Here is a 15,901-nt window from a genome sequence, read left to right as displayed (position 1 = left end):
TGGACTTTGAAGGATGGGTAGGATTCTGAAAGATGTGAGGGAGAGGACAGTCTAGGCAGAAGAATGTTATGAGTAAGGGGGCAGAGTAAGAAATGTAATGGGGACTGGGGGACATAGAGTGGCCCACTTTGGCTATAGAACAGGATATGTGTAGCTGTATTAGTCCATTTCTGTTGCTTATAACAAAATACACGGAACTGGGTAATTTATAAGAAAACAAATGTATTGCTTACAGTTTCGGAGGCTGGGAAGTCCAAAGTTCAGGGAAAACATCTGGTGAGTCTTCTTCAGTGTTGGCTTTACAGCAATGTGGGGGTCTCACAGGGCAGAAAGCAGTGGAGCAGAGACAGACTAACCTCTCATGTGCTCTTCTTTTAAAGAACCTAGAACCACACCCCTGACTACCATTATTATCCATTCACTACAGTATGGTCCTACAATCTAATCACCTCTTTAAGGCTCCGTCTTTCCATTACCATGGAAAGAGACTGGGGGGGGGCGGGGCAGGGAGGCATCCAATCTGCAGCAGTGGTGGATTCGTAAGAGATGAAAATGAAAAAGTGACTCTTATGGCATCAGTTTGGGAAGGCCTTAAGTGCCAGGATGAATTTAGAATGTAGGAGGGTGCTTCAAAAAGTTCATGGAAAAATAGAATGAAAAGATAATACAAATCCCTCCATGAACTTATGGAAGTACCCTCGTATGTGGTGGCAACAGAAGCCACTGACACTCTAAGTAGCAGGGGAAGTATATGTGACCACCTGGCATTAATGTGTCAGCAGTCAGGCTCATCAAGGGTGGAGAACCTTGAAAAAAACATGTATCAGACCTAACATATATTGTCAGCTATCCAGATGGTGCCTCCTTCACTTACAAACCATTTTGATGTATTATCAGACTCTAATATTGCTATGTAATTAATACCTTTTTTTATGGAGTTGAAATATCAGTAGGTCAAGACCTATCAAGAAGATTATCATTGTAAAGTTTGCATGTAGGAAGCAAATTGGAAGTTCTTGAGAACCATAGGCCCCTGGACTATAGGACTGAAACTGTACAAATCCGGCCTGGTACACAGAGGAGAACATAAAAACATCAAAAAGGATTATAGAAAACCTTTTTGGGAGGAGCCAGGGCCTGACTGGACACTTTCACAGCTGATGCCATTTCTTCTCTGTCTACAGTGGCCGACAAAGCTGGATACCTGATGGGTCTGAATTCTGCAGAAATGCTCAAAGGCCTGTGCTGTCCAAGGGTGAAGGTTGGGAATGAGTATGTCACTAAAGGGCAAAATGTCCAGCAGGTAATGGAGATGCTGTGAATTGAGAGATTTTGCTATTTTAACCATCACCTTAATGTTCTTTCAGTTGCAGATGCCAGAAGTACGTATGAAACTGGCTATAGCATTAAGGGGGGGGGGGTTCATTTTTTAGGCCTCAGGGATAATTCAATGAATGCAAATCAAAGAGTGCCCTTTGGGCTCTGTGAGGGCCTAGAACCAGGAGACGAAGAGCCCTCTGGAGCTGGGCAGCCTCTCTCCAGCTCCTTCTGTGGGGCTCCATGGGCTGACATCTCTCTCTTTCTCTGTTGTGTCCTTGCTAGGCAGATAAGCTTTCTCCATTTCTTCTGCCCATGGCCACCCTATAGCCACCAAGTTTACATTTCCATGTTTCTAGCCTCACCCTGAGATTGAGACCAGTGTCTTTTAATCCAGATTCCAAATTCTTAGGAGAGACACCCAACCTGGATTATGTGTCCACCTCTGGTCCTACAAAGTATGGCCAGGGGCTGGAGACATATGGTATAGCCAGGGCTATTAGAAAACTATCTTTGTAAATGGGGTAGTTCTCAGAGAAAGTGAAACATCATGAGCTAGGCAAACGCCCTGAGGAATATTTAATATTATATTGAACTATATGAAGTTGCCAGTATTCAACTGCTTTTGACCTTTAAGATGTCAATTTCATGTATCAACTTAATGCAACCATAAAAACACTAATTTGAGGAAGTTGAATGAGCGATCCTTCTTCAAGGTGACCAGCTCGGTAGGTGCTCTGGCCAAAGCCATCTACGAGAAGATGTTCCTGTGGATGGTCACCCGCGTCAACCAGCAGCTGGACACCAAGCAGTCTAGGCAGTACTTCATCGGGGTCTTGGACATTGCTGGATTTGAGATCTTTGATGTGAGTTGTTTGGGTAAAAACTGGCTGGAAAAGACCCTTCTACTTTCTGTTTGCTTTGATGAATCCCGAGGGGATTTTTCAAACTCACTCATTCTCTTTGGTATTTCAAACACTCAGTTCAACAGCTTCGAGCAGCTGTGCATCAACTTCACCAATGAGAAACTGCAACAGTTTTTCAACCACCACATGTTCGTGCTGGAGCAGGAGGAGTACAAGAAGGAAGGCATCGAGTGGACGTTCATCGACTTCGGGATGGACCTGGCTGCCTGCATTGAGCTCATCGAGAAGGTAGAAGAATGGGCTCCCCAGGGAGAGCTCCTCCTCAGTTGCGACCCTTACCTTGCTGCTCTGACTCTTCTTTGCTAATAGATTGGTACCCCTAATCCCACTCCCCCAGGCTGTGAGCCTTCAGATAGATGGCTGAGTCCCCTTGTGAAGGCAGGGCGAGTGCCCAGAATTTCTTCTGACACCTGAAGAGGTGTCTCAGTGGTTAAAATCCGAGGGCTTTTATCCCCAAGAATGTGAGTGGAACTCCAGCGAGGACTGTGACATTTTTTACCCATTAGGCTTGCCCAAACACCCAAGGACGAGGGACCATGGAACAGCAGGAACCCTGGAGGGATGTTACTATGAAAACAGGAGATGATATTAACTTTTTAAAAAGAAATTCTCATAACATTTTGAGTGCTGGTCATGTTAGAATGAGTATATCTTCCTGAGGCGGCTACTGAGAAGTCCAAACGTTATTGTTTAAAATATGACTCATATTATTTTATGGCTATATATGTAACTTTACTTTGTTTTTTGTAAATCTCTTGCTAAAAGTGAGCTACATTTATATACACATACTTTCGTTCTATGTTCTTTTATTCAACAAATTTAATTAAGCACTTACTATATATCTGGTACTGTTCTGTCATCCAGCAAACAGACCAAGAGCCTTGCGCACACAGAGCTTACATTCCAGTGTTCCTAGCCCCAGAGTTACAGGACCAAAGTTCTATTCCGGTTTCTCCAGACCATGGAGCCATTAGCATTTATTCAATGCAGAGGTATAGTCTCTGTTATCCTCTTTCCAGCCTATGGGCATCTTCTCCCTCCTGGAAGAGGAATGCATGTTCCCCAAGGCAACAGACACCTCCTTCAAGAACAAGCTGTATGACCAGCACCTGGGCAAGTCCAGCAACTTCCAGAAGCCCAAGCCTGTCAAAGGCAAGGCTGAGGCCCACTTCTCGCTGGTGCACTACGCTGGCACCGTGGACTACAACATCGCAACATCGCTGGCTGGCTTGACAAGAACAAGGACCCCCTGAATGAGACCGTGGTTGGGTTGTACCAGAAGTCCTCACTGAAGCTGCTGTCCTTCCTTTTTTCCAACTATGCTGGTGCGGAAGCAGGTGAAATTCTGTATTTTGATGTCCCCTTGGAAAGCTCTGTGTGGTTACTCATAACCCAAAGCTGCTTATGAAAAACCAGTTGTCAAACACGAGCTTCAGGTTGAGCTTGATTTATTCAGCTGTCTTTGATCTCCCTCATTCTTCCTCCTCCTCTTATTTCTCCTCTTCCTTAAAAGGTTGAGTTCTATGGAGGCCAACAGGACCTCTCGGTGGACAAGATAGACAATTCCACATTGTTTGATAGATTTTTATTGAGATATAATTTACATACCCTTTAAAAATACACCCTTTAAAAAATACACAAGTTTGTGTAACCATCACCACTATCTGATTCGAGAACCTTTTTATCAACCCTGTAACCCATCACCAATCACTCCTCACTTCTGTCCCCGGCCCCCGGCAACCATTCATCTATTACCGTCTCTACGGATTTGCTTATTCTGAACATTTCATCCAAATGGAATCACATACTACATGGTCTTTTGTGTCTGGCTTCTTTCACTTAACCTAATGTTTTTAAGGTTTGAACATACTGTGGCATGTACCAGTCCTTCGTCCCTGTCTATAGACAAATAATGTTCCCTTGTATGGATATACCACATTCTGTCTATCCATTCACCAGTTGATGGACGTTTGTGTTGTCTCCACTTTTTGACTATTGTGAATAACGTTGCTTTGAGCATCTATATACAAAATTCCATGTGGACATATGTTGTCAATTCTTTGGGGTATACCTAGGAGTGGAATTTCTGAGTCATATGATAACTATGTTTGACTTTTTGAGGAACTGCTGAACTCTTTTCCAAAGTGGCCACCCAAGCCAGTATCACACCAGTATATATATACTTTTATGATTGCCAAAATAGAGTTTTAAAATGATGGACCATTTTAAATGCATAAATTTAATGAATTTGTGCTTTTAATTTGAAAATACATGCAATATAATTATTCATTAGATAATTATATAATTTTTAAAAATTAATGTCTAGTGTACTCTGGGCAGAGGAATGTAATAAATGGGCACAGGTGTAAACTTGGATGATGAACATCATTTTTTTAATCCTGATCAGGGTATCTCTGTAAATGAGTTGCATAACCTCACTTAGCGATAACACCAAGACTCTAATACTCATATAAGACTCTGGGTGGATGCGGATCTGGGGAAGTGGCTTTCCTGCCTCCCTTCCCCCAACCCAAACACACATTCATGCTAGACCCTGGGACAAGAAGAGTGAAGTGAAAGGAGTGTGAGGAAAGGGGGACATAATATGTCCCCCAAGACTGAATCTTGATTGAGTACCAAGGTCTAAATCTGAAATTGAGCCATTCAGAAAAAGGAGATCAAATATCATTGACTCCAAATTAAGATGGCATATTGGGTTGTTTCTTTTAGAAAAGAAAAAAAAAATTGACTTGTAGAATATTTGTGAGAACATTCCACTTTATTACTTTCGGTTACTTCCTCAGTAAGAGAAAAGTAGGGATTCAAGAATAAAAGCAGGGAAGCTCTTGAAAGAAACTATGATCGTTGAGAAGATTGTCTCAATCTTGCCAATTATTCAGCTTGATTTCATGTCTGATTTCTAAAGGTAAGGACTCTCCTTTCATACTGAGAGTCCAAGTTATGCTCCCAGTTAAATGTCACCCACATCCCACCCTGCTCCATTCCCACAAGGATAAAGCTGAGTGTTCCCAAATTTGGGTAGTCTGGAGGCATGTTAAAAACAAAATCTCAGGTCTCTTACCTCGATAGGAAACCAAAACTCCCAGTTCAAGGCTTGGAGGAGGGGGCTTAGAAAGCCTACCTTGTGTCTTCTGGGCTGCATCTCACATGCCCTTCTGTGTCTGTCTCCAGGTGACTCTGGGGGAAGCAAAAAGGGCAGAAAGAAGAAAGGCTCCTCTTTCTAGACTGTGTCGGCCGTATTCAGGGTTCGTGTTTTGGCAGCTTCTGCATTGGGTTGTTTTCCTGCCCAGTGAAATGGCATTTGCTAAGACAAATGTGCTTGTTTTGATTTGTGTCCCAGGAAAATTTAAACAAATTGATGACCAACTTAAGGAGCACACACCCTCACTTTGTACGATGTCTGATTCCCAATGAGACCAAGACTCCTGGTAAGTAACAATCCAATCTTGACAATTATTTGAACAGAATAGGACTCTCTGGAATGTGTGCAAAATTTTGTGGGTGTGCATGTGGAAAATATGGTAGTCCTTAGCACTTCTCAAACTAGACTATGAAATAACGTTGTCAGATATAGCAAATAAAAATACCAGATGCCATGTTAAATTCTAACTTCAGGGAAACAATGAAAAAATTATTAGTTCAAGTATGACCCATACAATATTTGGGATATATTTATATTTTAAAAAGTATTCAGTGTTTATCTGAAATTCAAATTTAAGCCATCCACCAAAAAACAAACAAACAAACAAAAACAAACAAAAAAAGTAATAAAAAGCCTGGCCGGTTAGCTCAGTTTGTTAGAGTATAGCCTTGTAATAACAAGGTCAAGGGTTCCGATCCCCACACTGGCCATCTGCCAAAAAAAAAAACAAGCAAAAATACATTTAAGTGACCATCCTGTATTTTATCTGGCACCCTGTATTAGTCCATTTCTGTTGCTCATAACAGAATACCTGAAACTGAGTAATTTATAAAAAAGCAATATTTATTGCTTCAGAGGCTGAGAAGTCCAAAGTACAGGGAACACATCTGGCAAAGGCCTTGTTCTTGGTGGTGGTAACTCTACGGTGATGCAGAGTGTCACATGGTAAGAATAGCTTAGCTAGAGACAGAGGTAAGCTTCTCAGTTGTTTTTCTTTTAATGCCATCAGAATGACACCCATTACTCCATGAATGGATCAATCCATTCACTAGGGCACAGTCCTCACAATCTAATCACCTCTTAAAGGCCACACTTTTCAATTTACCATAATAGGATTTCCCACCCTCTTAACAGTTGGAATTAAGTTTCTAATACATGAAACTTTGGGGGACACATTCAACCTATATTGCACCCCTGCAATGAAATAATATCCAAAATACTGTATGTCCATACAAAATATTGTATGTCCAATATTGAATGTCTATACAAAATATTGTATGTCCAATAAAATAATCTCCAAAATATTGTATGTACATTATGTCCATGGCTTTCATAAGATTTTTAAAGGGCTCGGTTGACCCCTGTTACCCCAAAGTTAAGAACCTCACTACGTTTAGCAAATAATCATCTTAGATATCCCATAATAAAAACAGCATTAATAGCAACTGGTTTATTTAATCCATACTGTATGTCAGTCACTTTATTATATTATCTCTGATCCTTGCAACAGTTCTCTGCAAGTACGTGTAGTTATCTGTATTTTATAGATGAGAAAACTGGAATCAGAGACCATATATATAGATATAGAACACACACAGTAGAGTGGACCTTTAGCTACCACCAATCCTGATGCACAGATATTCTTAGAGTATAGCTGTTTTTCAGGGTCACTTGTCACAAAAAGAGGAAAAGAAGCTATCACATACAGCTGTAGCTGTGAGGTGGCTCACTTATCACCTAAGTTGTTCTGTGACAAACACTGTACCCCAGCTCATGATTAAATGTCCCACCTCTGCAACAAGTGAACAGGGGCACTAGATTGTTGACGAAAAAATCTCAGCTCACCTGTTATTCACCATGTGACCCTAAGCAGAGTACTATAGATCTTTCTGCCTCAGCTTTCTTGTCTATAAAACAAAGATTAATTTACTATTTATTTCTTTAATAAACTCATAAAGTGGTTACTCATTTTGTAAATATTAACTCATTTAACCCACCTTAGAGGGTTGTTGTGAGGATTAAATGAGCAGGTACAAGTAAAGCATTTAAACAAGGCTGAGCACGCAGCAAGCACTCAGTAAATGTTGGCTGTCAATTATGATAATGATGATGATGATGATGATGATGATGATGATGATGATGATGATAATGCAGAACCAGAAATTTTAAATCCCCAGATAACCAGATGTATTAGTCTGTTTTTGTGTTGCTATAAAAAAATACTTGAGACTGGGTAATTTATAAAGAAAAGAGGTTTATTTGGCTCAAGATTCTGGGACAGCTGCACCAGGCATGGGATCTCAGGCTGCTTCTACTCATGGCCAAATATGGCAGGGCAGCCAGGAGGTACAAGCAGATCACATGGTGAGAGGAGGCAAGAGGCAGAAAAGGAGAGGAGGTGCCAGGCTCCTTTGAACAACCAGCTCTCCTGGGAACTAACAGAGTGCTCACTCACTCACTCCCCACCCCCACAAGGGGGGCATTAATCCATTCATGAGGAATCCACCCCCTATGACCCAAACAGCTCCCAACACTGCCACATTGGGAATCAGATTTCAACATGGGCTTTGAAGGGGCAACATATCCAAACTATATCATTCTTCCCTGGCCCCCCAAAATTCATGTCTTTCTCACATACAAAATAAAATCATTCCATCCCAATTGTCCCCAAAGTCTTTGCTTGTTCCAGCACCAACTTGAAAGTCCAAAGTCTCAACTAGGACCAAAGGCAAGACTCCTTCCTGCTGAGAACCTGTAAAAATAAGAAACAAATTTTCTTCTTCCAAGATACAATAGTGGAACAGACATTGGGTGCACATTCCCTTTCCAAAGGGGAGGAATAGGCCAGAAGAAAGGAGAAACAGGGCCCAAACAAGTCCAAAACCTAGCAAGGCATACATTAAATCTTAAAGTTTCAGAATAATCTCCTTTGACTCCAAGCCCTGCATCCTGGCACAATAGGGTACTTGAATCCCCAAAGCCTTGGGCAGCCCACCCTCATGGCTCTGCCAAGCACAGCCCACTGGGCTACACTGATGCCTGCAGCTTTTCCAGGAGGGTGTTGCATGTTGCCAGTGGCCCTACAGTTCTAGAGTCCTGGTGGCAGCCCCACTTCCATGACTCTACTAGACATTACCCTGGTGGGGGCTCTCTGTGGGGGCTCCAACCCCACATTTCTTCCCAGCATTGCTCTAGAAGATGCTCTCTGTGACACCTCCACCCCTGCAACTGGTTTCTGCCTAGGTCCCCAGGCTTTTCCATACATCCTCTGAAATCTGGGTAGAGGCTGCCATGTCTCCACTGCTCTCAAATTCTGTCTGCCTACAGATTTAAAATGACTTGGATGCTACCAAGGTTTCTGGCTTGCATTCTGCAGAGCTGTGGCACAAACCACACTTGGGGCCACCTGAGGCAAGGCTGTTCCAGCCAGAATGGCAAGGATGCAGGAAGCAGGTTCCTGAGGTGCCAGGCTCCTTTTAACAACCAGCTCTCCTAGGAACTAATGGAGTGAGAATACACTCGCTACCCACCCCCACAAGGAGGGCATTAATCCATTCGTGAGGGATCTGCCCCCATGACCCAAGCAGCTCCCAACACTGCCACATTGTTTGATCAGATTTCAACATGGGCTTTGGGGGGGCAACATATTTAAATTCCATCACCAGGTCTGCTATATACAGTGTCAACGCTTTTTCCATGGAGGTTGGGTTCTACAGACTAAGTCAAAGGTGGCAGCAGCTCAATATGTGTTATTTGATGTGCTGCACCCCTCCCTGTGAGCCTGGCACAACCAGCTTCTCCTCCAGTGTTGGAACAGAGCTGTTTCCTTGGTTAAGCATCAAATAAAATCATTGGCTTGCACGTAGGTGTTACATCACACACAAAAATCAATTTTTGTGGTGGAGCACATTGCTGCCATGTGGCATGACTGCTCTGTGCAGCAGATGGCCTGCATGTGTCAAGCGACAGGAGGGTGGACTGAATCTCTGTGGGTGCAAACTGTGCCTCTAGGAGCCCCCAGGGCTTTTGGTAATCCACTGGCTTACTTTTCCTGAGAAATAAGGGGAGTTGGACTAGATGATTTCTAAGGTTCCCTCCATATTATCGATGCTCTGGATTTCTGATACATCTTCTCCTTGGTCTTAAATCTCTTTTTGTCTAGAAAATCACTGCCTGATAGAATTTTCAGGAATGATGGAGATGTTCTATACTGCACTGTCCAATGTGGTAGCCACTGGTTACGTGAAATGTGGCTAGTGCAACTAAGAAAATGAATCTTTAATTTTAATGAATTTAAATGTACATAGCCACAGGTGGTTCCTAACTACTAGACAGCATAGCTCTAGCACAGCCTTGAGAATGTGTACTTGTATAATGGTCTTTCCTCAGAGCAAACTGGGAAGCTTGTGAACATTCTAGAGGTTTCCATCAGGTTAAGTCAAAGCCAGCTTTAGCCGCATCCCTCCCCAGCACCTTACGGAGTCCATGATAAAAAGCCACCATGTAACCGTTACCATGTAACTGTAGTACCTCTCCTCGAACCTCCCCCTCATGTACACACAGCCCCGAGACAGAATTTTCTTGGCCCCTGTTTGATTTGTGCCTGACCCAGACTGGTGGCCAAGAGTGGCCATGTTACCTCCCATGGGGGATTGTCCCTCTGGCTCCTCTTCGTCCACCCACGCTTTAGTTCTCCTCTCTGCTTCCCAGAGCAGGTGCTAAACAGTCAGCAGATAACCACCCGCCCTGCACCCCACCTCCCCATCCCATACCACAGGCTTCCTCCTCATCCGCTTTGTTTCCCTTCTCCCACTGAAGGCACAGCCTGCAGATTTTACATCCCCATCCTTGAGCAGAGGCAGGAAGACATCCCGAGTTATCAATTGGGAAGCCCAAGGGTACCCCACACTCATTCTGCCCTCTCTTGGAGCTTAGCTACAGAGTCATGAACAGGGCAAAGATCAATATTTGGGCTTTCATTCCCACAGCTGTAGTTTGCTACAGTCTCCCCAAGAGCATGAAATTATTTCTACCATGAGACTTGTAGGCAGGCTCGAGCCACCCCCAATCCCTCCTTCTTGGAGCTGACATTAACTCTTCCCGCTCAAGTCTGGCTGTGTTGGAGTGTCTCACGGTGCCTCAGACCATCAAAGACAAACAATGAAAAAGCCACAAGCTCTCCCGGGACATTGTCTCCCCAGGTGTGATGGACCACTACCTGGTCATGCACCAGCTGCGCTGTAATGGGGTCCTCGAAGGCATCCGGATCTACAGGAAAGGATTCCCCAGCCGGATCCTCTATGCAGACTTCAAGCAGCGGTAGGTTCCCTCGTCTATTCGACTCTCCTTTTGAGGGTGTCTCTTGCATTCCCCAGAGGCACTCCTTGGGCTGGGTGTCTGGTGAGCTCACAGCCTCCCAGGGTTTCTATGGATGTCATCTTTTGCTGGGGGAATGGTCACATGCCCAAAGTGAGTGCTGGGGTAGCCCAATGTGATTCCAAGTTCAGAGCCCAGACCCTCGAGTCTGACCTTAACTCTAGACCAGGATGTCTCTTAACCTCTGCACCATAGACATTTGGGGCTAGATCATCCTTTATTGTGGGGGCTGTCCTGTGCCCTATAGGATTTTAGCAGCATCCCTGGCCTCTACCCAGAGATACCAGTAGCAAACCACACCCCTACCCGCAAGCTGTTACAATCAAAAATGTCTCCAGACAGTGGGGCCACATCCCCCCAGTTCAGGCCCACTGCCCTACAGCAACTCTCTTCCCAGCTGCCATCTGGACCCACAAGCCTTGTCCAGGGTGGAGGAGGGAAGAAGACCCTCCAGAGGCAAGAGACCGAGGTCTACAGGTCACAGTTGATTTCAAGGCTCTTTTAAGACAGATAAGAACCATTTCTTCTGAAAGCAAGGTGCCAGCCATGCACTTGGCTGGGCTTCCTCCTGCACTTCTCTCCCTCTGCCACAGCCCCTGTGCCTAAAACCTACCCCTCTCCCACACCAGCTGCACAATATTCCCCTTCCTCCTAAGGCTGGAGCAGAAGAAGTTTCCAGAAGGCCTCGTCTCAGGTGTGGGGCCTTGCTGGGGGGGTTGAACCCATTCAGGAAATGCTGTCCTATCTCCTCAGGTACCGGCTCCTCAATACCAGTGCCATCCCAGAAGGGCAGTTCATTGACAGCAAAAATGCTTCTGAGAAGCTCCTGAGCTCCATCGACGTGGACCGGGAGCAGTACAAGTTTGGCCACACCAAGGTGAGAGCAGGTGGTGCTGGGACTCGCTCGCGTAACCCGCAGCCCTGGGCTGCTCGTTAGCTGATGGGAGGAAAGGGTCTCGACCTGACCACCCCTTGCCTGACAGCCCAGGCCAAGGGAGCCGAGTGCCTAGGTACTGCGAGCTCCATCTCCACGTTGGTTTTTAAGTGGCTAGAAGCTCAGATTAGAATGGGGACCCCGAGTGTCCTGGAGAAAGACGCGGTGAGACTCTCAAAGGGGAAGAAAAAGCTGCAAGGAGAGAACAAGCAAGGATTCCAGGGACAGTGAGGGCTTGAAAAGAAGAATTATAACCAATAAAAATACCTACCACTTGCTCACTGAGCACACGCGTGTAAGCCCTGTGAGAAGCCCTCTCTACATATTTCACTGATTCCTCACAACCACCAGTGAGGTGGGGGTGACAGTGGTGGTACTTGCCTCCTCGGTTCCTGGGAGGACCAGAAACATGCTGGAGGTCGCATGGGTAGCGGGCAGCAGAGGCCGGCTGTGCACCCGGACTGACTCTGGAGCGCTCCCTGCAGGAAAGGGGCAGGCCGGGGTCCCCACAGGGGAAGCACCTGCTGGCCCAGAGGCAGAGGAAGTCCTGCTGGTGGGGACAGTGGGGAAGTGGCCCTCAGGTGGGACCCACCTTCCCACACAGAGTGCGAGGAGGAGGGTGAGGCCGACGCAGCTATGAGTCTCTCCCAATCTGGCTTTTGCTTCTTGTCTGTGAGCTCTGCAGGCGGCTCCATGTGGGGTGACAGGGTCTCGCACGTGCTTCAGAACAGGCCACCTCCCTGCCCAGGAGGGGCCGCTGCAGAGCCCAGAGCCACAGAGAAGCGAGTCCCAGAAGATGGGTGGCTGCCTGTCCCTCCCAGTGCTCTGTGGGTCGAGGGTCAGGTCGGGCAGACACAGGCTCCCTGGAGGGTCCAGGTTGAACAGGTGCAGAGGACAAATGGGGCTGTTTCCATGCAGGTGTTTTTCAAAGCTGGGCTCCTGGGACTCTTGAAGGAGATGAGAGATGAGAAGCTGGTGACGCTGACCATGCACACGCAGGCCTTGTGCCGGGGGTACCTGATGCGACTGGAGTTCAAGAAGATGGTGGAGAGGAGGTGACACAGACCCTCCTGTATGCTGCCCTGCCCTCCCTCCTCAGCAGCTGCACTCTGTCTTGGGCTCTTCATTTCCTGGCTCACTTTTTCATTCATTCATTCATTTAGCCATCTCCTGAGCTGCAATCCTGGGCTGGGTGCTGTGCTTGGCACTGGGGATACAGGATGAGCTCTGCCCTCAAGGAGCACACACGAGTGGGCAGCACAAGCATGTGTGGCAAGTTCTGACATTGGGGACAAGTGCAATGTTAGGGTTCTATTCAGGGGAATGGGGGATTGATGAGAATAGCCCCCTAACCTGGTTGGGGATTGGGATTGGCACAAAGGAGTCAGCAAGAAGAATGCACTTTGGGAAGGAAGCTTTTCATGACCTGAGAAAGGACAGTCTGGGAGGGAGACCAACAGGCAGGTTGCTGTTATTCTAGCAAGAAGCAGGCAGTGAGGTCCCCGTGTGCCACATTCAAGAGCCCAGACTGTGTCCTTAGTTGATGGGAGCCATAGAGGGTGTGTGAGGAGATGAGTGACAGGATTGAGTCACTCTGGCAGCTGGGATGAGTGTGAAATGAGGGGACAAGATGGGACATGACCACGCTGCAGCAGGAGTCCACGTAAGAGATGACATGGGCCTGAATTAGGACATCATGGAGGGGTGAGAGGAGGACATGGATTGAAGGAATATTTAAGAGCCTTAGTCCTTCAAAAATTCAAGAGAAATAGTAGCAGCTCTGATGACTGAGTATATGGGGGGTTTCAGGGAGGGGGCAGTTTGGGTGGAAGACTCTTCTCCCTGCTCCCCTGCATACTCTAACATTCTCAGTGCCACAAGGGACGACTGTCGTGCACTAGTCAGGAATAACCCCCAGGCATCTGGCTTGGTGAAGCAAATGGAAGCCAGCACGGAAATGAAATAATTCCACACAAGGGGCCCGTGTAAGGGAAAGAGAAGCGAGTTTCAGGTGCCCATGAGCTACGTGAATATGAAGCTGTGGAGAGTGCAGCGTGGGAACTGTCGATGATGGTGCGATGTAGGTGACAGTCGAAATCAGGACATTAAATCAATTCTAGAAGGGCAAGAGACTGGGAGACGACAAAGACAGGTCTCAGGTTTACACGAGGAAGAGGAAGCCCATATGATAAAGTACTATGAAACAGGAAGACTGTTTTAGCACGGAATCCAAGGCAGAGGGAGTTTCAAAAAAACAAGAATTGATGAACAATTCAAATGTGGGAGAGAAACCCAATAAAATAGGAATGAAAGTGCTCTCATTGCATTGGTCATTAAGAGGCCACTAATGACTAATTTTCAGTAAGGTGGGGGCGATGGCAGCCAGGAATGGGAGATGGCCCCATGCCCTCTCTTACCTCCAACCTCTGCACCTGCTGTTTCCTCTGCCCCTCATTGCAGGCCTACTCTGGATCTATAGGATCTGCAAAGCTTGGCTGGACCTCCTTTCTACTTATTTGGGAAGGATGAAGGTCCTGGGGTCCATGGGGACAGCTGGAGAGAGGGGCGGACACAAGACCTTGCTGTGGTTTATTAATCCACATCCTGACGGATATACAGGGACTCCATCTTCTGCATACAGTACAACATCCGCTCTTTTATGAACGTCAAGCACTGGCCCTGGATGAACCTGTTCTTCAAAATCAAGCCCTTGCTGAAGAGTGCAGAGGCTGAGAAGGAGATGGCCACCATGAAGGAAGACTTTGAGAGGACCAAGGAAGAACTGGCCAGATCTGAAGCTCTCCAGAAGGAGCTGGAGGCGAAAATGGTCTCCCTGCTGCAGGAAAAGAATGACCTCCAGTTGCAGTTCCAGTCTGTAAGTACCTTCTGCTTGAGCATGCAAAACACAGACTCTGGAGGACAGAAAAGGGGAAGGAATACTGAGGCGCCCATCAGGTATCTATTCAAGAGAGAGTAGTGTCACCCAGTGGTCATACAGAGTATTGCAGCACCACCCTGCAAGTGAAAGGAGGGCTGGCCCCAGCTTAGCCCAAGCAGTGCATGTGAGAAAACACGTCTGCAAAGTGCATTTGTGCTCTTACTGACTTTTCTCTGTCGTCCGTAGCGGAGCTAGACTTATTTGTTATGGGTATGATGGATATGGGTGTGTCATCATAATAAAAAACTGTCAGGAATGCACCAAGTGTTTTAAAAATCATATCAATAAAGTCATTAGAATTAAATAACTCAATTTAAAGTAGAAAGAGTAATGTTCCATGTATGATTTTTAAAAGTATTTTTAAATGCCTTAAAAGTATGCATTTTTGTCAAAGAAATGGGAAAAATGAAACCATGTATACATACATACAAATGAAAAATGAAACCGTACATGCAGTGTGCAAACACTCTGACAGTGGGATTGTCTTATTTCGTAGAGTTAAGGCATTTATAATTTTCCCTTTTTAATAAACCCCAAAATGCATTTACCTTTTGTCTCATATGCAGAGCTTTTTCTACTCCCCTTTTCACTTTCCCAGTCAGCACAGTGCTGTTGTTAGGAGCACTTTCCCAAGAATAGTGTGCAGGAGAACAAGTCTTAGAACCAGATATCTGGTCTACATATCCCAGATCCTCCATTGAACTGCTGTGTGACTTTGGACAAGTTATTTATTCTCTTTGTGCCTCAGTTTTCACATCTTTGAAATGGGCATGGTAATAGTACTTGCCCCATACAGTTGTTAAAGAATCAGGGGAGTTAATGCATGTGAAATGCCTAGCACATAGCTTATGTTTACAGACGTTCAATAAACAAGCACTCATTCCTGCCAGTTTCTTCCTATCCATTACCCTGAAATGTGTGTCCAGTTCTTAAAATACTCTTATACGGGAAGATAGAGCTCAATTTAGTTTAAGAACAGAATCAGCTAATCTTGGTCTGTCCAAGAGACTTGCCTCAGAGTCTTCTGGGACATTTACTTGTTCCATCACTGATTCTTGTGTGTTTTTAATTTTCTGTTCTGTGGCTTGAGGAGGCACAGCAAAGGGTACATAGGTAGCATTTTTCTGTTGAAAGTTAAAAGGTGGTAATGTTTTGAAACTATCAATCAGCTTGTGATAACATAGAGTTGATGGGTCGTTTTCATCTGGTCGTAGCAGGAAGGGTGAGATTTCCAAATCTGGCAAATT

At 45.5% G+C, this 15,901-nt stretch overlaps 1 protein-coding gene across 1 annotated transcript in view; it reads left to right on the top strand.

The window, feature by feature from the left end:
• MYH13 (myosin heavy chain 13) overlaps positions 1 to 15,901 on the top strand; it is a 48,328-nt gene that overhangs the window by 12,111 nt on the left and 20,316 nt on the right. Inside the window, 11 exon segments of the mRNA XM_063113095.1 lie at positions 1,185 to 1,303; positions 2,034 to 2,183; positions 2,301 to 2,471; positions 3,263 to 3,454; positions 3,457 to 3,580; positions 5,436 to 5,509; positions 5,605 to 5,692; positions 10,608 to 10,725; positions 11,536 to 11,659; positions 12,635 to 12,771; positions 14,336 to 14,591. Coding sequence (XP_062969165.1) covers positions 1,185 to 1,303; positions 2,034 to 2,183; positions 2,301 to 2,471; positions 3,263 to 3,454; positions 3,457 to 3,580; positions 5,436 to 5,509; positions 5,605 to 5,692; positions 10,608 to 10,725; positions 11,536 to 11,659; positions 12,635 to 12,771; positions 14,336 to 14,591 — 1,553 coding nt within the window.

The sequence above is a fragment of the Cynocephalus volans genome, chromosome 10 (assembly GCF_027409185.1).
Source record: "Cynocephalus volans isolate mCynVol1 chromosome 10, mCynVol1.pri, whole genome shotgun sequence".
In the NCBI taxonomy this organism is placed as follows: Eukaryota; Metazoa; Chordata; class Mammalia; order Dermoptera; family Cynocephalidae; genus Cynocephalus; species Cynocephalus volans.
The sequence above is the reverse complement of the archived record's forward strand: the minus strand, read 5'-3'. Positions and strand labels throughout refer to the sequence as shown.